The 24,376-nt window shown below is 45.4% G+C and overlaps 1 protein-coding gene across 1 annotated transcript in view; it reads right to left on the reverse strand.

Moving 5' to 3' along the window:
- SFMBT2 (Scm like with four mbt domains 2) overlaps nucleotides 1-24,376 on the reverse strand; it is a 210,095-nt gene that overhangs the window by 97,955 nt on the left and 87,764 nt on the right. The window contains exons 5-6 of the mRNA XM_054016151.1: nucleotides 12,816-12,904; nucleotides 9,228-9,474 (exon numbers count right to left, since the gene is read on the reverse strand). Coding sequence (XP_053872126.1) covers nucleotides 9,228-9,474; nucleotides 12,816-12,904 — 336 coding nt within the window. The remainder of the gene's footprint in view (nucleotides 1-9,227; nucleotides 9,475-12,815; nucleotides 12,905-24,376) is intronic.

A 24,376-nucleotide genomic window follows, 5' to 3' on the forward strand; every position in this document is an offset into this window, starting at 1 on the left:
TACTGTAGGGACAATACAGTGATGGAGAATTTTATATTGGCTGTACTTCTGTTCTAGGAAACATATTGTTATCCAGCACACAACAAGTTATTGCAAAACATTCATCTCAAGCTCTTAAAGTTACGAGATCGACAGATAGAGTGCAACAATTATTAAAATGGAAATGAACGGAATAGGCTCGAATCCAGATAGGGAATAAACAGAGTGCAATTCCAATGGTATCAGTGTAGTTATGTACACCAGTGCTGCGTTTGGCTCAATTTTCATTTGAAATTCTATGCTTATAACAGCCGCAAAGATTTACGGCTGCATCTTACAATTCTGAAGGAGAGAAGAAGAAAAAAAGACGGAATTGGCAAGCACAGTTTTCACCTAGCATTGAAGCTACAAGGGAATGTTATGCTCTGATCTCAGCAGATTTAAGACCTTATCAAAACAGGATTTGCAGAATCACTCACTGTATGTATAAAGTGCGTTTATACATCCACTATATCAAACTATCCAACTTCAGACAGACATCAAGGGTATGCATATGAATTTAAGCGCACTTAGAGGGACATGTTAACCTTTTAGGGCTATATTTTTAATTCCTTGCCTGTCTGGATTTAAGTGTTAACACCCATTTTGATCCTCTGTTTAGAGTACAGATTGCGGCCGGAGTCCTCTGTACCAAGAGCACCTTTTAAGCGATTGTTACTCAGGGTGCCTGTTACAGTAGGTGTCCCTTTCCCTTTGGAAGCACTGCTCACCCTTGGGTGCGTTAAGAAAGTGACCCAGTCCTACCACCCTTCCTAGCATGAACAGCCCCGTTGCCAAGGGGAATGCTCACATAGGTAAGATGTATTCACACAGGGTTCAGTCAAGCAAGGGGGAATGTGCTGTTGCATTGCCCCAGGAGCAGACCAGGAAGCAGACACTGTCTCAGACAGTCACAATCTGCCTCCAGGTCTCACCCTGCGCCAAGCCTATCCCTGGGGCAGTGTACTTCCCTGGCATAGCTGGTGCACTGAGTGGGGTGGAGCCATGACTCTGCCCCACTCCCTGCCCCATCCCACCCATGCGTGAGTCGGTGTGGCTGGGGGAATACACAGCAGCCCCACACAGGCTGCTTCCTGGTCTGCTGGTAGCATCCTGCCTGGGCTGTGATTCTGGCCGGCCCCTAGGTATGCTGTGCAAAGAGCAGGGAGTCTCCTTTAGTCTCTCCCCCGCACTCAACTCCCAGCGTGTGAGAGGCAGCTGGCACCCTGCAAGGACAACCCCGTGAGGATTCGGGGCTGGATCAAGGTCAGCCGCATGCAGATGGACTGTGTGCAGGAGACAGACTTGCCTCTAGTGATGCAGCATCACTGAACCTTGGGACCTTCAGCCCTTCCCCACCCACCCACCACCGCAGAGCCGGCGGGAATGAATGCTTCTCCGAAATGGAGTTGCTCGGAGAGTGCAAGGATGCCAAGGGACCTGGGCTCTGGTCTGGGGTTTAATGGTAAAAAGAAAGGCTCTCTGGGCATCTCCATGCTTGGCCACTGTCCGGCCATCCCCCTCCATTATTCCTTCCCAGCCATCTGTTTTTATTTTCCATTTGTTAAGCTTCCGGCTAAGATGATTCTCCCTGCCCCTCTTCAGATTGATCTGCAGAAGACAGCCGTCAGCCAGGGGATAGCTCACTACCCAATTCAGCAGCCTCTGGCCCAGGGGAATGGGAGATTTCTCACTTGGCATAGGGATCAGCCTTCCAAGGCCAGCAGCCACTGATTCCTGAATTTCTGGATCCCGAAATCAGTGCTCTTCATCTTGCGGGATATACAGTTTGCAATCAGAGATCGGCACACGGCACACAACACTGTTACCATCTCGATTTTATTTTGAATCGTAGGATATTTCTCTCCTTACAGACCCCCTTCTTGGAGGCATTTGATTACGTGGGAATTTCAGTTTTCATTAAGAAAAGAAAAAGTAATTTCTGGCTCCGATAGCTGCTGGAAAAAAGCTTGAAAATGGGACCCCTAAAGGCTCAAAAAATCAGAAAACAAATAAAAAGAACCCAACGGTTATGATTTTTTTTAAATCTCAAGGTTTTTAAGCCAATCTTACGATTCTTGGGAGCCGGACTCTGATTTTTAAACACTTGGGGTTGGCAACATTGCAGATGCAGATTTATTGGGCCAGAACCTCGCTGGTGTAGGAGCAATGCCATTACACCAACTGAGGATCTGACCCCTGGTGTTTCCTTAGCTTCTTACTGTGTTTTATATTTCCTAATGGCCTGCAATGTTTTATGTTGGACTAGATGACCTCCTGAGGTCCCGTCCAACCCTGATATTCTAAGATTCTATGTTTCCTGCAGTGGCTGCAATGGAGCTAGGGGCGAGAGTAGGCGAGTGGCATTTATTATTCTTGCATTTGAGTAGGTGAAAATCAGTTGCATGTTTTGGTGCATATTCAATGAGCCTCAAAAGATAAAGACACATCTCCCAGTTGCAATAACCAGCGAGTGATATTATGAACGCATTTCATTAGATAGAGGCAGTTAAGTTATGTTGGCAAGTTTATGGACACTAAATCGCAGTGTTAAAAGAGCATAAAGCATTCTCTTTAAGTGATAGTGTTGCAGACAATTGAACAAAGTGTGCCGTGTCAATTTGTGTTGAGGGCAACAAGAAATAAGCAATTAAAATGTCTGCCGATTCATCTTTAACTACAAGTTCGCATGAAATGAGGCAATCTCTCTTTGTATCAAAAATTGGGGCCAGATTTTCGAGCGTGTGTCATTTCAATGGCGCTGCACCAATTTACATCAGATGAGCATCTGATCCCAGGAATCCAAACTCATCTGGGGTCAGAGCCTCGCCCCATTCCAGCTCCTTTGTGCCAGATAAATGGACTTAAGGGGACCCTCAAACTCAGGGGTTCTCAAACTGGGGGTCAGGACCCCTCGGGGGGTTGAGACGTTATTACATGGGGGAGCTCCACCCCAAACCCCACTTTGCCTCCAGCATTTATATTGGTGCTAAATATATAAAACCGTGTTTTTAATTTATAAGGGGGGGGTCGCACTCAGAGGCTCGCTATGTGGAAGCTTGAGAACCACTGCTCAAACTCCTGATTCCAGCTGGGGAAGGATACCACCCTAGTGCAGGCACTGTGGCAGACAGCCAGAAGGGCTGCCTTCTGAGGACACCCTTGTAAGCCTTGGCACAGGGGGCATGCCAGGGACGGGGGGAGGAGGCGTGTTTTGGGGGTAGGCCTGTCTCGATTCTGAGCAATGCTATGCTCCACAGGGCAGCCATCACTTAAACAGGTCCCCAGGGCTATCCAAAGTTACGCTGGGGCCTTCTCCAGACCCAGGATAGCCCAGGCTTGGGAGGGCAGAAAGATGGCGTAAAGTCACCTTTGCCCACCTCCCCTGGGATGCGAGTTGTGCATTGCATTGCACAGAACAGACTCTCACTCCTGAAACGCAGTGTAATAAACAGCCTGCCTGCCTCTGAAATAGCCACCCAAGCTGAAACCCAAACCTGCAGTCTTCAGATTGATATTCAACTTAGAAAAAACATTCACACAAGGAAATGAAGTTCATAGCTTGGAGGGACTGACTGCAATGGTGCGACGTTGATTTACACCAGCTGAAGACAGGCCCTGAGGATTTGATCTTGTGAGGTGACAGGCACCCTCACTTCTCACTGGGAGATAAGAGTGGCTGGCATGTCACAGTATCAGGCCCAGAAAGGATACGCATAGATTGGCTAAGGTAGTTGGGGGTGCATACGTCCAACACACCCAGAGGGTGAAAAGAGCAAGGACAGGTGGAATCCCTTGGGAAGGAACCCGGGAATAAAACTAGGAGTCACGTAACAGAATGACAATAAAGGGACCATTGGGGTGAACGCGAGGGAAAACGCCCTGGCAATGATTTGGCTGTGGCACAATCTCCCAAGAAGATCCTCACTTCAGCCCATCTGCACCTTCACTACATTCTTCACATTAGTTAACTGCCTTCCTGGGCTTGCCATGGGCTTTGCTGAACCACCTAAGGGGTGCCGTAGAGGAGATGGCCTCTAGAGGACCACGGGCCGATGAGGAGAGGAATCCCTTAGAAGATCCTGAGGAAAGATGCTCTGATACTGTATGCCATAAGAAGCATGCAGGAGGGGAGCAATACTATGCTAACTCCTAGGAACCTGGCACCTTGGAAAAATTCACATGCCCTGCATGCAGTGGGTGACATTCATCAGAGCATAGAGAGCTCTAATTGGGACTTAAGTAGCCCATACTTGATGGCCGGTATCTTGACCATTGCAAAGAGGACTGAATTGGGGACCGCCAAAGCTAAAACCATCAGTTACTACAGTATGAGCCAAAGCAGGAGCTGTAGAAGACTCCTATCTTCTGTGGCTCATAAGAGATAGGGACCAGTAACACACACTCACTAGTGGGTGACACAAACTTCGTGCTGGCCCTCTCTGCCCTTGGTGGAATTTCAGCCTGAACGTTTAAAGTTTTGTCTGTGGCCCGAAGTCTCCACTCGCCGAGTTGCGGATTGCTGCCCGCTGTGACGTTGCACTCCATAATGCATGGAGTTATGGAAATATGCTTATGAGTGTAAATATGAGGTAACTGGAATAGGCTTCATGCAAAAGGTCTCTTGTAAGGTATCATTACAAAGTTTATAATCTACTGAGTGTGTTCATCCTCTTTGTATGAATGTATCTTTCTTGTATCTGAAACTAGGAATATGAAGTATAACTCTGAGGTCCTATTGTAATTATGCAAAGTGTGGGCCATTAATGGTGGTTTAGAATCTTGATGGCTCCCACTGACTAGGACAATTGGTTATAAATGGCTCTGTTTACTTGCAAACCCTCCAGGGTACGTGCGGGCCAGCCCTGGAAAAACGGAGACTAAGGGTATGTCTTCACTACCGGCTGGATCGGCGGGCAACGGTCGATGCAGCGGGGATCGATTTATCGCGTCTAGTCTAGATGCGATAAATCAATCCCCGAGCGCTCTCCCATCGACTCCTGTACTCCAGCTCAGCGAGAGGCGCAGGCGGAGTTGACGGGGGAGTGGCAGCAGTCGACTCACCGTAGTGAAGACACCACGGTAAGTCGATTTAAGTATGTCGACTTCGGCTACGTTATTCATGTAGCTGAAGTTGCGCAACTTAGATCGATCCCCACCCCTAGTGTAGATCAGGCCTAGGGGTCTCACAGGACATGTGAACATGTTACCTGATACTCAAATCCATACTAAACCTGGTGCTTTTCCATATAGAAGGAGGGGTGGGGATCCAGAGAGACAAAGGATTCCCGCCTTGTGCCAAAGCTATAAAAGGGGGTGGAGCAGGACAAAGAGGGTCCCAGTCATGAGAAAACCCCTAGTTTCCACCTAAAATGTCTGCTGGAACTGACAAGGATTGTACCAGGGGAAAAGATTGGGTCCAGACTAGGAAGGAGTCTAGTCTGTGAAAGAAGCTTATTGGAACATCTCTGAGGGTGAGATTTACCTGTAATCAGTTTCTTAATGTATTAGGCTTAGACTTGTGTGTTGTTTTATTTTGCTTGGTAACTTGCTTTGTTCTGCCTATTATTACTTGAAACCACTTAAATCCTACTTGTACACTTAATAAAATCACTTTTGTTTATTAGTAAACCCAAAGTAAGTGATTAATACCTGGGGGAGCAAACAGCTGTGCATCTCTCTCTATCAGTGTTATAGAGGGCGAACAATTTATGAGTTTACCCTGTATAAGCTTTATACAGAGTAAAACAGATTTATTTGGGGTTTGGATCCCATTGGGAGCTGGGTGTCTGGGGGCTGGAGATAGGTGACCTGCTGAGCAGTTTTGGGTTAAAGTCTGCAGCTTTGGGGGCGTGAGCCAGACCTGGGTCTGTGTTGCAGCAGGCTAACATGTCTGGCTCAAGCACGCAAGGTTCTGGAGTCCCAAGCTGGCAGGAAAAACGGGCTCAGAGGTAATCTCAGCACATCAGGTGACGGTCTGTGACCGAACCCGTCACACCCACATCGCCATTTCTTGGCAGGGATCCATAGGAAATACTTGCCCGCATGGAACTGACTTCTTTCTCAGCTGAATGCCGATGCTCAGGGAGTACGAAATCAAATGTTGGGTGCGCTATCTGCAGGCATTTTTCTCCAATCTAGGTAATAATTTAATGTGCGTAAAAGAAATTTATGCTGCCATTGGATGGATTAATAAGGAATTACTTACTGGAAATTATATTCAATTTGTGGCAGCCTACATTTTTCTCTCCCAGATTAATTGTGTCTATTTAGTAACAATACAATATATCTAATGGGTCTTGTAATCCTTTGTTTCTCAGCTGGACTTCGAGTGGCCAACAAACTGTACTGAGTATGAAGTGGGACTACCAGAACCTTTGTCTCTGCTCTGCTCCAGAACCAGAGCAAACATAAGGGATCTTTAAGGGGCTGGTCCACAATGATAAGACTAGAAACCTAGTCAATTTCACATTGCCATTTGGCTTGTCAATAGAGTGGAGAGCATGACAGCTGGCAAAACAACTGGGGAACAGTAGGGATTAGGAGGGAACTAATCAGGAAAGAGACAGACAGAGAGACAGGGGCAGAAGCAAGGGCTTTGATTCTCCTCTCCCACCAGTGTTATACTGGTGTAACTCTTCTGGAACAGACCCTTAGCTGGTGTGAAGCAATGTACCTCCATTGAAGCCACTGGATGCTATAATGAAGAGCTGGCTTGAATAGTTATTTCAGATTTACACTAGTGCATCAGGGCCCCATGTAACAGTGGGAGGACGATGGGGAGAAAGCAAAGGGCAAGGCGAGAAGGAAAGAGGGCAGGAAGAGAGAGAGAGAATGAGAGAGAGAACAAGAACAGTGAAAGAAAGCCAAATAACCAAGTTAGAGAAAAGAAAAAGAAAAAAAACCCAAAGAGATTAAAAAGGAGCCAGAACAAAGGAAAGAGACAAACCCAAAAACAAATACAGTATGAGAATGGAAGCAAAAAGCAGAAAAGACAGAGGTAATCAGAGCTGTGTTTACTGAGAATTAAGTCGGCCGGCGAGATCGTCAGAGGGGAGCAATGAAACGGTGGGTTTTGGTGACCCACAGACTATTACACAACTCAAGACTACTCTACCCAACACCAGCTCTGCTGACACAGCTAGACAGGCAGAGCCACACCGGCAGAGCCCCCTAGTAGAGGTGCAGCATATGCCGACAGAAGGAGTTTTTCTGTTGGCATAGCAATATTCCCCTCTCCCTCCCGCCCCCATGGTAGCACTCTTCTGTCAGTACAGCTACATCTACATGGTGGGGACGCAGGTGGTTTCTGGCATAGCTATGTCAGCTGCAGGGGAGGGGAGGAGTTTAGATCTCTGACCAACATAGCTTTGCTGACAAAAATTTGTAACACTGACCTGCCTTAATGTGTTCACCCTGGTAAACTGCTCTAATGATTTGCAACACAGGAGGAAAGCAGCATTAAAAACACCTTCCCAGGGATAACCCCGACTCTCCCACACTCAACATTTATTGAAATCAACAGAAAGACTCCTTCTGTTACACATGGGACAACTGAAGCCCAGAGAAGTTAAGTGACCTGCCCCCAGGGACAAAGGAAGAGTTAGGGATAGAAGCCAGGTCTCCTGTGCCTTAACTAAGGGTATGTCTACACCCAGCCGCTAATTCAGCGGCTGGCAATCGAAGTTCTGGGTTCGACTTATCGCGTCTTGTCTGGACACGATAAGTCAAACCCGGAAGTGCTCGCCGTCGACTGCGGTACTCCAGCTAGACGAGAGGAGTACCGCGGAGTCGACGGGGGAGCCTGCCTGCCGCGTGTGGACCGAGGTAAGTTCGAACTAAGGTACTTCGAACTTCAGCTACGTTATTTACGTAGCTGAAGTTGCGTACCTTAGTTCGATTTGGGAATTTAGTGTAGACCAAGCCTAAGAAATCATCCTTACTCCTCAAGGGGAATTTTGCCTGGTCTGGGGTTTCATTACAAGCCATAACTTGAGTTGAGGGAAATGTTTTGATGACGCTGAGTCAAGTTGCTTCGGGACTTGGGGTGGAAACGATAACGCTGAAAAACGTGCTGACTTTTTAATGCCAGGCAAAATGTGCCATTGGCTGAGTTTCGTTTTGAGTTGTCTTCGACTGAATCCATAACTCGGGGCAGCTCTCAGGGGTGCAAATGAAAGCAACTCTAACCCAAGAGGAAAAGCATCCCCCAAAAAAATTCCTTCAAAATGAAACTGACAAGGTTTGCCCAGTCCAGCCCAACTTTACGGGGAAAATTCATCCCACAGGCTTGTCCCCTGAAGTCAAATCTGGTCCTACTCTAACATAGCAACAACAGACACAATTGGTATAAAAATCACACATGCTTTAGGGGAACTGGAAAATATAATCGTGGACTTTCAACTCTAAAAAGTCAGACTTCTACCATTTGCACTAAAAGAGAGCTCCCTTAGCCAGCAGCAGCAGTAGGTCCCTTAGCCTCTCTGTGAGTCCAGCCATTAGAGGGCACCACTCAGTTTCTTACCTATACAAAGCCACTACACTGTGGGTCTGGTTTTCCGTCTTTTCACTCCAATTTTACATTGCAGTAGTGCCATTAACTTCAGTGGAATTATTTCTAGTTTACACCAGAATGAGCCATTATGCTCCAAAACACATTTCTCAGGAGATTTTCATTATATTATTGTTATTATTACAATACCACCTAGAAGTTCCAGTCAGGAATCAGGACCCTACTGTAGTAGGGACTGTACAAACGTAGTAACAGACAGTCACTGCCCTGAAGAACTTCCAACCTATCATACCCAACTTAGACAAAGGGCTGATCTACACGACAAGTTACTACACTGCAAACAAGAGCTGAATCTACAGTGCCCCGGCTTGCCATAAAGCCCACAGGAAGCCACTTTATCCCCATTTCATAGATGAGGGGCAGAGCGCTTAGGGGTTTTGCCCTTAGATTAGATAGAAAATCTATGGTAGAGCAGGGAATTGAACTTAGGTCATCTAAGTCAGAGTCTGAGCCACAAAACCAGCCTCATGCCCTTAACCAAATCCACCAGCCTAATGGGTTTAAACTGAGTAACTCGTGGTCAAAAAAACATGACTGATAAACTAGAAGAAACGAACAGCAGATCCACACCATTCTCAGTAAATAAACAGGTTTCAAATGCAAATGATGAGAGCATATTTTTAACGAGCCATTTTACCTGCAGGTGGGTCCATTCTGTATTTATTCTCTTGACACCAACCGACTGGTCGAAGTCTGCAATCCAAGTAAAACAACCACTGGTCATAGGATTCAGTCTCCTCCAATCCCACATAGCGAAGGCGTAATCTTCCTCCAACATTTTCAACCACACTAACTATCCAGTACTGAAAAGGGTTCTGGGAATCCTGCAGCTCTATTAAGGAATCAACTGTAATGAGGTCTACAGGGTTTTTTCCTCGCAGAGGCTGTTTGAATAGAAGCAAAACTCCTTATTTTAAATTTTATTTGAAGACGTCTCAAGGAAACAGATGACAGCAGAAGATTATTTTTGTTTTTCACACCATCATCCAAGCTATCAGCAAACAGTCTGTTCTCCTCTTTTACCCAACGGCTTCCAAGTGCAAATTCAGAAGAAAACAGAAAACAACAGTTGTGCTAATTTCTCAACCAACAAAAAAATAAAATTGCTGTTGGACATTTTAGGATTCTTAGGAATCCACCTAGTAGGATTTTTCCGAAGGATTCAGGGCCCAGTCCTGCTAGGGGATTTCACCCCCACCGACTCTAACTGGAGTTTGGGGTGTATATCCCATCATAGGACTGGGCCCTGAAATTAACCTAGAAGGCATGCTACTCAGAGCATGATCCTGAAAGCCCCCATGTGCACAGAGCTCTCATTCACCATGGACTTGATCCTGCCCCCACTGCCATCAGTGGCAAACCTCCCACTGATCTCAATGGGGGCAAGATTGGGCCATCCAGTGGGAATTTGAAGGCCACTACGTCCATGGAAGACTCCCATTGACTTCAAAGTGCATGAAATCAGGTGCTAAAAGAGAGCGGTTTTCTGGATCAGGCCCTCATAGCCGATTTAAAGTGAAACAAGACGTTCCAGTGACAGTGTGTATTTTCTTACACACAGAGTACGTGCTAAGGCCCCGATCCTGCAAACACTTAAGCACAGACTCAGCGTTACCACTGCAGTACCGCCAACCTCAAGCACTCAAAACCACGAGTCAGGCTCTAAAAAAATCCTGTGATTGGGATAAAAAAAATCATGAGGGGGGTTTTTTCCACAAAATAATATATTTTGGATTCTTTTTATTTCCCTTCAGGTTTCTGAGCCTTTAGAGTGCACTTGCCTCACATTTTCAAGCTTTTCTCTGAAATTCACGAGGTCTAGAAACATACTTTTTTTTTTTAAATGAAAGCGAAGATTCTCATGCACAAATCTTTTGATTCCAAGAGTTGGGGCTTTAAGAAACACATTAAAAAAAATCATTCGATTCACGATAAAATTCCGAGAGTTGGCAACCCTGTTTCTTCAAGCAGTCCCAATTGCTCACAGCAACGAAATTAAGCACATGCGTAAGTGTTTGAAGGATCAGGGCCTAAATTGTTAGCTGTTTGTGTACCAAGCCTGTTGAAGGAAACACACAGTAAAAACCAATAGCCTTTATAGGGATTTCTAAAACATTTTGAAAATCAGAGAGAGTTCAAAAATGGTTCATACTAGGGCTGGTTGGGAAAAAAAGGGAAGCCGGTATTTCAAAAAAAATTGTCCCTTTTTTTCTCTTTTTTCCCCATTCAAAAAACTGCAAAAATTTGAAATTCAAGCTTCAGCCAGCATTAGAGTTGATCAACAAAATGGAGAGGAGGGTTGGAATCACAATATTTCTTTTGTAATTTGTTCCCTTTTATTTTTAATATTTAAAAAAATAAGTTTGAAATTGTGTAACATGAAAATTTTCAACCAGCTCTGTGAATAGTTGATACATCTCAGTGCAATACATTTGCTTACAGTATTAGCAACTTTCTTATTGTATTTATTAAATGCATCCATACAATCTCTTAAAGGATCATGTCATGGCAAAATGCTGTTTCTAAATATACCTCTACGCCGATATAACGCTGTCCTCAGGAGCCAAAAAATCTTACCGCGTTATAGGTGAAACTGCGTTATATCGAACTTGCTTTGATCCGCCGGAGTGCGCAGCCCCACCCCCCCGGAGCGCTGCTTTACCGCATTATATCCGAATTCGTGTTATATCGGGTCACGTTATGTCGGGGTAGAGGTGTATAACAATATCATGGAATTCTGATTTAATGTCATTTTTCTTCCATACAATTGCTTCAGTGCAATAAAACATTCCTTAACATCAAAGGATATAGTAACACCGTAATGACTTAATTTATTATAATAGATGCCTGGCAATTATAAAACTAATATTGCTTCTCTGATCTGCATGCTAGAAGCTAAGCCAAACAATCAGTTGTCATTTTTCCATGAGAGCAGAATGCTAACATTAACATTTGGATTGTATTGAGTATTCATTTTGAAAGTACAGCAAGAACCCTTTTATGAACAGCTCCAGTACAGAAAATTACCTTGTTAAATCAATATGCAATGATAACAATGATCTGCAGTGCTGATTAACAGTAATTCTATTTACCAGTGGGTTACAAACACAGCATGACGTACTGTATTACCCACATACCTCGCACATAACAGAGCATAACACCATTAAACACAAGATTGCAAACGGTTTCTATCCAAGCTGCTGTTTCCTCCCTCCACACTTCTGCCTTGTTGCCTGCCTGTTTCTTCTACCAACATCAAAGGAGGTAGGGTAGAGCCTACAAGCAACATGGGGGCTTATTCTGATCCCATTCACATGGTTTGGAATTGCACCAGTGTGAGATAGGAGTCAAGCCCTTAGGCTTTCGGCATATTCTAGCCGGGAGCATGAAAGTGACTGTGGATCCATCTGCCATGATCATCTAAGGTTATGTCTACACTATACCTTATGTCGGCATAACTTAGGTCACGTAGGGGTGTGAATAAATCACCCGGAGTGGCATAAGTTACACCAACATAAGCGCCAGTGTGGACAGCGCTGAGCTTCTGCCGCCCACGGGGGCTGGAGTAGGTAAGCCGCTGGGAGAGCTCTCTCCACCTTAGAGCGGCTACATTAGAGAGCTTACAGCTGCACCGCTGTAAACCTGCTAGTGTAGCCATGCCGTTTCTTTGAATGTTTAGGATTTTTGGCCTTGTGGACTGAAAAACCCTGGCGATATTCTACTAAGTCTACCCTGTGGCTAACTAGTGAAGTACCCGCACTCTTTAAAAATGAATGCATGTGTTTGTGACTTGCACGAGTGGGCAGAAACAAAGCGATCAAAGCGAGGAGTATCTTGAAATGCATCTGCATTGTTAAGCTAGCTAGCTCTCCTTAAGTTAGTGCGCTAAAAATAGAAGTGTAGATGTTGCGGCAGGGGTGGCGGCTCAGGTAGCAGCCCAAGACCAGGCCCGCCTGGCCCCCGGGGGTCCAAGCTGAGGTGGTTACCCCAAGCCGCTGCCCCGCTGTGATAGCCACACCTCTATTTTTAGCACGCTAACTTAAGCAGAGCTAGTGCAAGTCTATCTACCTATGCCAGGATCACACCTCCCAAGTGTAGTGCAGACACACCCTAAAGGGATACACAGACATTGCAAGCACAGAGCCCTATATTTTCATGGTTGAACATCGCTATAATATAAATACAGTGCCACGTTATTAAATATAAACTGCAATCTAATACATACGCCTTCCAGTAAATTTGCAGGTGCCGTTCGGGAGCCTGTCAGATCGTGTATAAGAAACGCCGTCCAGTCGGTGTACTTCTCTTTGATTGCTGCGAGGGGGGGAATAAAAGAAACATTTAGCACTGCAGATGACGCCACGTATATTATAAAGCCACTTTCTATGGTCAGGACCAGCATGGCCCTGGGCTTATCGGCTCTGCGCTGTGGTTGTATCCAACAGAAAACAGAGCTAAGAGTTTCAAGTTTTAGATGCAAATACAGTTTGCACTATGAAAGAACAGGCCCCAGAGAGTCTACACACACACACTGAGTCGGATCCTCAGCTGATGGAAGTAGGCGTTGCTCCACTGAAGTCAAGGACATTGATTTACACCAAATGAGGAGGTGGATGACCAGCGCCAGCAGCATCTTCCCAATTACATGCTTCATGTTCACCTCTTAGGCTCACACTTGTCATACAAGGTATCTTTGAATGTTTTATAAATCACCCCAGAGGACAAAAGCCATGATCACATCCAATTCATTGACAAGGCATTAATATGGAAACGCCACACAACATTGTTCCCAGGTAACAGACAAAGCAGCCCATAGGACAGGGGTAGGCAACTTCGGCACGTGAGCTGATTTTCAGTGGCACTCACACTGCCCGGGTCCTGGCCACTGGTCCAGGGGGCTCTGCATTTTAATTTAATTTTAAATGAAGCTTCTTAAACATTTTAAAAACCTTATTTAAACTATTGTTGTATGTAAAGTAGTTATAGACTTAAAGAAACAGACCTTCTAAAAATGTTAAAATGTATGACTGGCACATGAAACCTTAAATTAGAATGAATAAATGAAGACTCGGCACACCCCTTCTGAAAGATTGCCGACCCCTGCCTTAGGACATCACTAACTAGCTAGTGAATAAATATGTTTCTGAAAAGCTAAGGAAGGACTGAACCAAATTCTTAGGAACTTCTATTCTGCTTCACAATATGCGAGCCACTATCTTCTAGCCAAACAAAACAAACCTGTATCTTCTTAGGATTCAGCATTAACTAATTTTTGTTACATTTAGGCTGGAATTTACAAAGTCATCTGTGGGATTTAGATACCTAATTCCTTTTAAAAGGAGTAGAAACCGGGCACTCAAGAGCCTTCGGTAACTCAGAAAACCTCAGCCTTAGTACGAAAAACCTCCTGTAAATAATCTTGTGTGTTTGCAACTGAGGAGCTCTGAGGATACATTCTAATTTCACCTGCCTATAATTGGGAGTTAGAGATCAGATTTTTTTCTCAGACCTAATTTACACAAGGGTTAGATAATATATTGATAAACAGAAATACTGTTACAGTTCTAAATGTACCAATGTTAGCTGCAAAAGAAAAAAAAATTATTGTCAACGGAAAATTGGAAGCAACTGGATAGAGGATTTAGAGACCATAACTACAGTGCTAAAAATACAGGGTCAGATCCTCAGTAACTGTTGGCTGGCATAGCTCTACTGACATCAATGAAGCTATGCCAGCTTACACCAGTGGAAGATCTGGCCCAAACGATGTGGAATCCTTTTGTTTGCGGTTTCTCAGACTAGCCAAGAAAGAGCTTAAAATCCCGCTTATAAGTCTTGGAAATCATGTCATATTCCTTTGCATTTCTGTACAGCACCTTCCACACTGGATTTTCTAAGTGCTTTGTAAATATTAATTAGATAGCACACCTGAGAGGTAGGTATAATCCTACAGAAACTGAGGTAGATAGCGGTTGCATGCCAAGTTTCCTGACAAGGTGCCTGCCCTTTTGCAGGTGCAATATATACCTGCAAAACTTCTACCTGCTTTTTTTTGCACCTGCAAAACATGTCGTGGCTGCAAATCTGAATGCTTACACCTCTAACAAGCCCATCTGCACTTGCGGTCGGGTAGCTAGAGCGGCAAGTATTCAAATTGGTACAGCATGTCAAGTGCAGACACAACAGTGCAAACGCAAACGTTGCAGGCTCAATTTTCACTTCAAGAGGAGGAGTCCAGGCCTCAGCCCTTTTAAACAAGTACCCTTTAGTGACTTGCCCGGGAGTGCCAAGTCAGTCTATGCCACAGCTCGTACGAGAAATAACTCAGAACTTAAAGCACCATCTTGGGAGCTGATTTTCTCTTACCCTCCGAGGCTCCGCCCACTTTACGCTGCTCTGGTGGCAGAGAAGGGCCTTAAAGGCTGTTTCTGCAGCAATCACAGGGTACAAGTGCACCTCGCGGAGCTATACCCACACTAGCTTTAATCTAGCCAGCTCAGGTACCAGAACAGCAAAGCTGCAGCAACCCGGCCTTCAGGGGCAACTCTACAAGCCCGCCTGGAACCCTGGGTAATCACTTGTGGGGCTAGCCTGTACTGAAACCCATGGTGCCACAGCCTCACCCCTCTAGTACCTGAACTAGCTAGATTAAAGCTAGCTTGGCTAGGTCTCTGCAAGCTGCAATTACATCATAGAATCATAGAATATCAGGGCTGGAAGGGACCTCAGGAGGACATCTAGTCCAACCCCCTGCTCAAAGCAGGACCAATCCCTGTGACTGCAGTGTAGGCATAGCCTAAGAGGGCAGAAGTGCTCTCAGGGAAATGCCCCCAGCATACGAAGGCTCCAATGCCCCACACCCAGTCCCAACACAGTGAGCATGTCAGGAGCAGGAAAAGGGTGTGGCCAGAGTTCATTGCAATGTGGCTCGTTTCTTCCTTCTCCCGGCCCACAAGGCAGCATGGGAGTCAGAGGAGCTCAGAATCCTCTCTCGCGGAGAAGGCCCGCAGGCTTGTCTACACATAGAGCTATTCCGGACTTGATGCATGGGTGGACACACTTATTCTACAATAGGAATGTCCATACATGAAGCTGCTTAGGGATAGTTATTGTGCTTTAAATTCACACCCTACATTAATTCAAATTAGCTTTCAAATGTAGACAAGCCCCCCCAAAGTCACCTGAAAGCAATTCTGGCTATTGGTGCCAGGTTCCACAGGAGAGTCAAAAGCAATGTATAGTGATGGGTATTGAAGGTGCTGATCGATTTCATTTTATGTGCATGGATGTACAACCTCTTTCCACTACCCGAAGGCAGTTACAACAATCAAGGCAGTTTCCATATCATCTCCAGCTCGGAAGCCCGACTGACTAAGATCCTCAAAAATGGAAAGAATACAGCTGCTGCAGGAGTTGGCCTGGCACTACCTTCTTCCTGACCTTCCCCACAAAGTGAAGGCTGGACCGTGTGAGATAATTTATGCCACTTCTCTTGAACGAGGGCTGGGCCACCCCCTATTTGAAGCTTACTGGGCCCAGACTTTGCTCACAGGCTTTCACCAACAAAGGCAGCACAATCCCCAGCGGCCACCAAGAAGTAAATTTTTTAACACAGATTCGCCACTTCCTGCTCCCTCCCAGGGGAAACCACATTGGGTCACCTGCATTTTGGGCCTTCCTCAACTAAAAGGATTTGCTTCTTTGTGATTAGGCTGCAGGGTACCTGAACCGAAAGCTTCAGGCAGCCCCATAAGTTACCAGCCCATCATTTTACCCTGTGCCGTACGCAAGGGAAAGTCACCTGTTAATTCACTGAGAGGAGTGATAATGCTGTTAGCTGGCCTACAGCCAGACTGATGGGAACCCAAAACCTTCTGAGCACTTGCAAATCAGAGCCATTAATTTGCCGTCATGCTCATTTCTCCAGAAGTTATGGGGCTTGAGAAAGCAGCGAAATAGCTCCATAATCTGAAATGTTATGGCTATTGCCAGACTTAAATGTAGGACTAAATTCTGATATTTGGTGGGAACTGAAACAGTCTAGTCTGTTTATCCTGAGTATTTCTGAGACACCTAACGATGCTGCTGCGCTAGGTAGGGACCAACTACCAAGGACCTGATCTAGCTCCCATTGAAGTGCGTTGAATGCTGCAACTGACTTTAGTGGGAACAGGACTGGACCTAAAAGGAGTCAAAAGATTAAATAATTCCACCAGAGATCCAAAAGCCATGGGCGAGATTGTGCCCTTAGGTACAACTCTGTGTAGGCCGCAGTACCCGCAGACTAACCTCTTCTTCCTTCTTGCTCTGAAGGGGAAGTGATTTACTGCAGCCCTTCACAGATGCAACTTATTCCCCCTCCCCAGCCACCAGAGCATTGGGGAAGGAGGAGCGAGGAGCCCTGGCTCTACCAAATCTCCGTCCCTTTGCTAAAGGGAGCAGGTGGAATTCAGCCGCTGCACTCCACACAGCACATGAAGATCTGGGTAAGTCTAGCATGGTAGGCTAGGAAGGGCTAGGGCTACAGTCATGTTAGGGCTATTCACAAGCTGGCCCTAGATCAGTACCGGTTTTCAAGGGCATGGGGGTCAGTGGCATTTCTACCATTAGCGATACAGCGATCAGTCTTTCGTAGCCGAGATAATACCTCCATACGCTGTATTTTTCTAACGAGGGATGGCATTCATGGTGTGCAGCATTTCATATATCCCAGGCACCAGCGGAACATTTACCTAACGACTCCTCTCCCCGCTCCCATGAGGCAGAAAACATTTATTCCACCCAGATGAACCGTCCGGAAACTGAGACACAGAGAGATCAAGCCCCAAAGTGCCGAACGTGTGCATTCATTTCGAGTGCCCAACGTGAGCCTAATATCCAGAGGCGCTCAGCACCCACAACTCCAAGTGAAGTCAATGAGAGCTGCGGGTGCTCAGCGCCTCTGGAAAAAAATCAAGCCCAGAGGGTCTCAAGGAGGAGAGCCAAAACCAGAGGCTGCTTTTGTCCAAGGGGCCTAATCCCTTGGCGGGGATGATAGCTCAGTGGTTTGAGCACTGGCCTGCTAAACCCAGGGTTGTGAGTTCAGTCCTTGAGGGGGCCATTTAGGGATCTGGGGCAAAAATCTGTCTGGGGATTGGTCCTGCTTTGAGCAGCGGGTTGGACTAGATGACCTTCTGAGGTCCCTTCCAACTCTGATCTGCTAGGATTCTATAATCCGAAGCTCTTTGAAGCCAACGGGAGTCTATTAACTGATGAGTTTGGGGTTAGCTGCACCGAAGCACTGCCAGGGGAGTCGGCACCGTTTCACGGTCTGAGCCCCATTTCTCAAAGCCTTGGGCATTTGTCGTGGGGTAGCGCTTTGACCACTGACTCTTAAGCCCCGGGGCGCTGATGGGCAGGAAAGCAGGCGTATGGGGGGTGATGGCTGCTGAACAGCAGCTTGAAAAATGCCAGTGAAGCCTCTGTGGCAGACTTAGGCACCTATCTGCCTCTTTAGCCTGCTAAGGACCTTTCGAAATCTGGCCCCGACATGCCAAAGCCAGTGACAGAGACAGGAGCAGAATTCAGGGTTCCCCACACTGGGCTCTTTCCTCTCCTACGCTCCTTTAAAAGCCCATTCTCTAATGGCATTTGAACTATGCAGTCAGTTTTACAGAGCCAAATAGGGTGACCAGATGTCCCGATTTTATAGGGGCAGTCCTGATTTTTTGGTCTTTTTCTTATATAGGCTCTAGGGTGACCAAATCGGGACACAGGGTAATAGAAGCCTATATAAGAAAAAGACACAAAAATCGGGGCTGTCCCTATAAAATCGGGACATCTGGTCACCCTAGCTCCTATTATCCCCCACCCCCATCCCGATTTTTCACATTTGCTGTCTGGTCACCCTAGAGCCAAAGATCTTCCAAATGTATTTAAATTAGCAAAATTAAAAGTACTAGTATAAAATAATGATTAAACTAGTCTCTAACTTCCCCATATCTTATGTAGCACCATTTTTGCATCAATTTCTCTGGCAGAACCAGGAGCTTTATGGCCTTTAAAATATTTAAAGCACAGCAATAACCGGAAAAGACACTACTTATAAATGCCTTCTTTTTTCACCATTCCTGATCTCTGTTCTATTCTTGCCTGCTTGCTTTAGTGTCAGAAACTCTGGTCTAATCTGCAACACCAGTGGGAACACAGGAATTGGCATACAGAATCAAATCAGAACAATGGTCCGGGTAGTCTAGTATCCTGTCTCTAATAACGGGTGAGTGGCAGATTCATCAAAGGAAGCTAGCCGATCTACGGGACAGCAAGCTGGAGTGTATTCTGGCTCACACGTCAAGCAAGTTGTCAGCCCAGTTCTGACTGTCGAAGCTTTGTACTTAGTGATGACGTGGGATGCAGAGAGAGCCCAGTTTGGAATTTTCAGGGCTGGCAGGCAGAAAAAAACCCCACCCAGCGTTTTCCAAATCGCCTAGTGATTTTGGATGCATCAATTTTCAGGTGCCCAGTTTTCAGACAGTGCTGAACACCCACCCCCATGTAAATCAAGCCCCTTTTAAGGTGTCTCAAAATCACAACTCGCTTTTTAAAATCTTGGCCTTTGTTTTTTTACACTGATTCCTACCAACCCAACAGCAGTTGCCTGTCTTCCTCACTGTCATCTCTTTTAGGCCTTTGTCCTAACTGCTCTCATTTTCTTTTTTCTAAATAGTGATCCATGGGGCTGAGGTAACTTTTTGTGTCTCTTCCTTCGACAGGGACATGTTTATTGCAGACTCTTCTTAGGTTCTCCCATACAGGACCTGTCACGCTGAATCTATCTGTAGGCTCTAAGCCAACTTCTGCCATTTCACGGGAATCAGATCGAACAAAGAAAGCCAGCTCATCAAATTCTTTCAAACAGCTTTATTTCATCCAGCATGGTAGTTCTCTACTCATAATTCACTACAGAAGCAATGCATTACCAAGTGATCATTGAAACCCTTAGACAGAGTCCCACCGATTTTGGGGGGGGGGAAGGGGAAGGAGAGTGTAGCCAACTGATTCAAAGCCACGCAGACAGCATTGCATGTTCACTTTGGTGGGGGGTTTTTAATTAACTGCCCTAATCCAAATTCTGATCACAATGCATTTATAGTCTCATCGCCTCTTTGAAAGCCATTCAGCATTACTTCTGTCTGGACTGTGTGCGACTTAGACAGACAAGGTGGGCGAGGTAATATCTTTTATTGGATCAACAACACTGTATGAGACTTATACCGACAGGAAACATCCTTTGCTTTGTAAATGCAATAGATTTCCGGTTCAGAGACTTTAAGATGGTTTTGTGGGGCTGGAGACTCTGATCCTGTGTTCAGTGTGTGAATTCACTCTAGGTAGGGATGAGCGCCCAAGGTCGTCTGCATCATTTAACCCTCTGCAGTGGAGCTGTGCCTGGGATCCCTCCCAAAGCAACCTATGCACAAAAATGGGGGGTGGATCTAAGTAGGCCAGCAGACAAGGTAGCATTCAAGGTGGGCTGGGGTGGACTACAATGGAACTATTCATGGTACTATGTGTTCTTCGAGTGCTTGCTCATGCCCATTCCAATAGGTGACTCCAAAGCTGTTTCCCCGGGGGGGGGGGGGGGGGGTCGGAGTTCACAGAGTTGCTGAATGCAGGACTGCCCTGCCGAAGGCCGCATCGTTTCTCACCTGTTGAGCGATAGTGTGGATGGAAAACCACGCTGCTGCCTTGCATACCTCCTGAAGAGGGACTTGCATGTGGAATGCGGCGGAAGAAGCCTGCGCTTTTGTGGAGTGCGCCCTCAATGCCGCAGCTGGGATCTTAGCCAGGTCGTAGCACGTTCTGATGCAGGACATGATCCACGACGATACAGAATCATAGTTACGAGATGGTAAGTAACCGTTTTATAGTCTCAGTGCAGGATCAGGCCCTGAGACGGAGGGTGTGTGCACCATTGCCCTCTACTGGATGGAATGTCAGATCTGTTCAAGCATATGTGGTTTCGTTGCCCATGAAACACAAGTCTACAGAGGATACAAACAGCTATACTAAAAGATCTCCTGTAACTCACGTTGTACAACCCTGTGTTATTTGGAGAGGTTTAGCAGGTGACCCTGGAGCCACAGATTGGTTACACAGAGATAGGCTTGGAAGAATTAATTTTTTCTTGGTAAATGTTGATCAATGTCAATTTCACCATAAGCACACATACAAACTGTCGACCGTCATTAAATAATTATCATCTAACCCTCCTATTGTCTGGCATCCCCCCAGCTTCCCACCACTGTGAACATTTAAATTGATAAAAACAAAAACAAAAATGCTTAAAACCCACAATTTTTGCACAACTGAAAATTTAAGTCAATAAAAATTGGAAAAAAATGCATAAAAATAAGCCAATTTTATCCACTGAAATGATAAAATAAATCTAATTCTGTCAAGTTTACACATAAGTGAATGTGCAAGTGCTTCTTTGGGGCCTTGTTCGCTGAATTCAGGAATCAGTGCAGATGTTCCTTCTTTCTCTTCTGGGGCTAGAAGGCCAGCCGTATTTTCACCTGCACTGAATCCTACATTAAAGCCTTTTTCTCCAATAAAAATGCAACTGAAGCAATTGCAGAAAAGTAAACTGGCTAGAAACATAGGGACAAGTTCTGCTCTTCTTTGCATCCACACACATCCACACTAGTTGGACTAATGGAACCACTCCAGATTTACACCGGTGTAACAGACAGCAAAGTTTGAACCAAAAGCTTCATCTGCAGAATGCACTTCTTTACTGCATCACTCTTCTGCATGCATCTTCCATGTGTAAAATACAAAGCTCCACTACCCCCGTTAAACTAGAGAACATTCATTTCAAACAGTAGCTCCCAATTTGGAAATAAAAAGAAAAGTGAGCAAATGCAATTTTTAAAGCAGAGTAAAAATCAACCACTTGAATACGAAGGCTGCATTTATTCCTTGGACCTTACTGAGAGTCTTAGGAGGAATTTAAAGCTTACATGGGGTTCATAGCCACCAAAAATGTGTGCCACGCACAAAAATAATTTCAGAGCTCCTTTCAACTCTTCCCCCTATACAACCACACCTCACCGTTACCTCTGGTCTTATGTCCGTCCTAATCCCCCACTTGCTCCCTGTACTCCTCCTGACTTCCTTATTCATTATCTCCTTTTCCTGGGCAAAGGATTGTGGGACACACTGGTGAATTAAAGGCTGCAGACAACCGCACACAAATAGGGCAGGTGAGCTGCTGAGGGCGGGTTGCTGGGCTAAATGGTGCAGGAAGATGTACATGGTATCCCTAGAGCCAGTTACCACAGTAGCCTTTCTCCCGTCTTAACTGTCAGCTCTAACAAAGGGACTTTGTTAGTGCCGGTAAGACCTCAGTTGGAGTATTGTGTCCGGTTCTGGGTGCCACATTTCAGGAAAGATGTGGACAAATTGGAGAAAGTCCAGAGGAGAGCAACAAAAATGATGAAAGGTCTAGAAAATGTGACCTATGAGGAAAGATTGAGAAAATTGGGTTTGTTAAGTCTGCGGGGAAAAAAAGACTGAGGCGGGACATGATAACAGCTTTCAGGTACATAAAAAGCTGTTTCCAGGAGGAGGGTGAAAAATTGTTCTCCTTAACCTCAGAGGCTAGGACAAGAAGCAATGGGCTTAAATTGCAGCAAGGGAGGTTTAGGTTGGACATTAGGAAAAACTTCCTAATTGTCAGGGTAGTTAAGCACTTGAATAAATTGCCCAGGGAGTTGTGGAATCTAAGTCACTAAAGGTTTTTAAGAACAGGTTAGACAAACACCTAACAGGAGTCCTGCCTTGAGTGCAGGGGAATGGACTAGATGACCTTTTGAGGTCCCTTCCAGTCCTACACTTCTATGATTCTATATAAACACACTAGAGAGCGGGTAGCTAATTGGAAACTGTCATTGCAGCAGTGCTGATAAAATGATAACAACAGAGGAAAAAAGACACAAGTGCTCCCATTAAAGGAACAGACTGCAACGCTAGGGCTGAAGAGCAACACGTGCTGTGGTCGAGTGGTTAGACCATGGGCCTACGAGCCAAGAATCTACTGTTCTATTCGTGCCAGTGACTCACGCTGTAATACAGCATCAACCTATTAACCTCTCCATGCCTTAGTTTAGCTATTTGTAGGATGGGGATAATATTTATCTAGCTCACAAGGGAGTTACGAGACTATGTTTGCAATCCCATGAAATCCTTGTGTCGAAAGAGCAATATTCAGTAAGACCAGGTATTACTACAATATTGCCAGCTCTTGGGAGTTTTATGATAGTTGGTGCTTTTTTTAAAGCCATGGCTCCTGGAGTCATGGGAGTACATGAGGATCCTGGTTTTTTCTTTTTCTTAAAAATAATTGTCGAGCTCTAGAGAAACCCCCGAAGCCTACTGGCTCAAAAACTAGTGGGCCAATAAAAAGAATCCAAATGTTTGTTTAAAAACTCATATTTCTTATGATTGGGGAGAGGCGGGGTGGGCCGTCTCAGTCTTTTTGAATGCTTGGGAGTGGCAATCTAAGTGATTATTATTCTCCTCCAACAGTCACAGGATCCATACTGTGCTGTTGGTTTCCAGTATCAGCATGTGGGTCAACAATAGCTTCTTTTGGCATCAGCAGTACTGTACAGAAGGCAAATCGACAATTTCTTCCATTAGACTCTCTTATCTGCCTAGGTTCCATTCCAAAGCTTTGTCCTTGAAAGAACAAAAACGACCAGCCTAGAGGCAATGATGATCAAAGCTCAGGTTAAGCGGATGGGTCATGTGATCAGAATGGGTGGTGATCGACTCCTGAAAAAAGTCCTCCGGGGTGAGCTGAAACTCGGAAAGCACAAGAAGAACAGTCAATGTAAACACTTCAAAGACACACATAAGCAAAACTTCAGCTCATGTGGTGCACTGATAACTTGGAAGACACAGCCAAAGACAGATCTGAACGGAGGACCACTACCGATAACAGTTGTGTAACACTTTGAGAAAGACAGATGCGACAGATTGATTGAAAAAAGGATCAAGCGTCATGCCAAATCTTCAATGGAATCCTAAACTTTCATATATGACGTTTGTTTGCAGTCTTGCTCTGCACAGATTGGACAATACAGCCGCAAGAGAACACACACGATGCCGTGACATCATTGCTGGATACGATGGACAGCTGTAAGGGTACCACTGTCCATTGCTTCCCTCCTCGATTCTCAAAAATACTTTCTGTGCCATAATAAATGGGGGAAACATTTCCATAAATATCGCGTGGGGTCATTGTATTAAACGGATGTGCAATTTACCAGCACGACAATCGTTCATTTGGAGGTTACTGTAAATCCCACTCTCTTTATTACACACACCGTTCATCTGCATCCCTGCACGAGGACGCTCTTTCACAATAAAAGAAGTAATCCACTGAGGATGTGTAGTAGAGCTCCCAAATTTGCAAACTTCATTCACAAAGAAAGAGCACGTCGATATTTACATGGACAGACATTGCTGAAGGAGCAGGGAAATGTGTTATTTTTGCTTCAGCTGATAATCCGCTTTAGTGTAACTACAGCAGTAGCAAGTGAGGGGCTCCCCTGATGGCGGTGTGATGAGACACAAGCTGGATAGAAATAGGAAGGGAACCACGGAGAGGAAGAAAGTTGTAGCTATGTTACCTGCATAGTGCATATATTGTTCCCTGAGCCTGCACCAGGCCCTTAGTGTGAACTTCCTGGGAACAGAGCGGGTTGGAAGTTGGAAGCTCTATACGGCATGCCAGAC

Source organism: Malaclemys terrapin, chromosome 1 (genome assembly GCF_027887155.1).
Source record: "Malaclemys terrapin pileata isolate rMalTer1 chromosome 1, rMalTer1.hap1, whole genome shotgun sequence".
In the NCBI taxonomy this organism is placed as follows: Eukaryota; Metazoa; Chordata; order Testudines; family Emydidae; genus Malaclemys; species Malaclemys terrapin.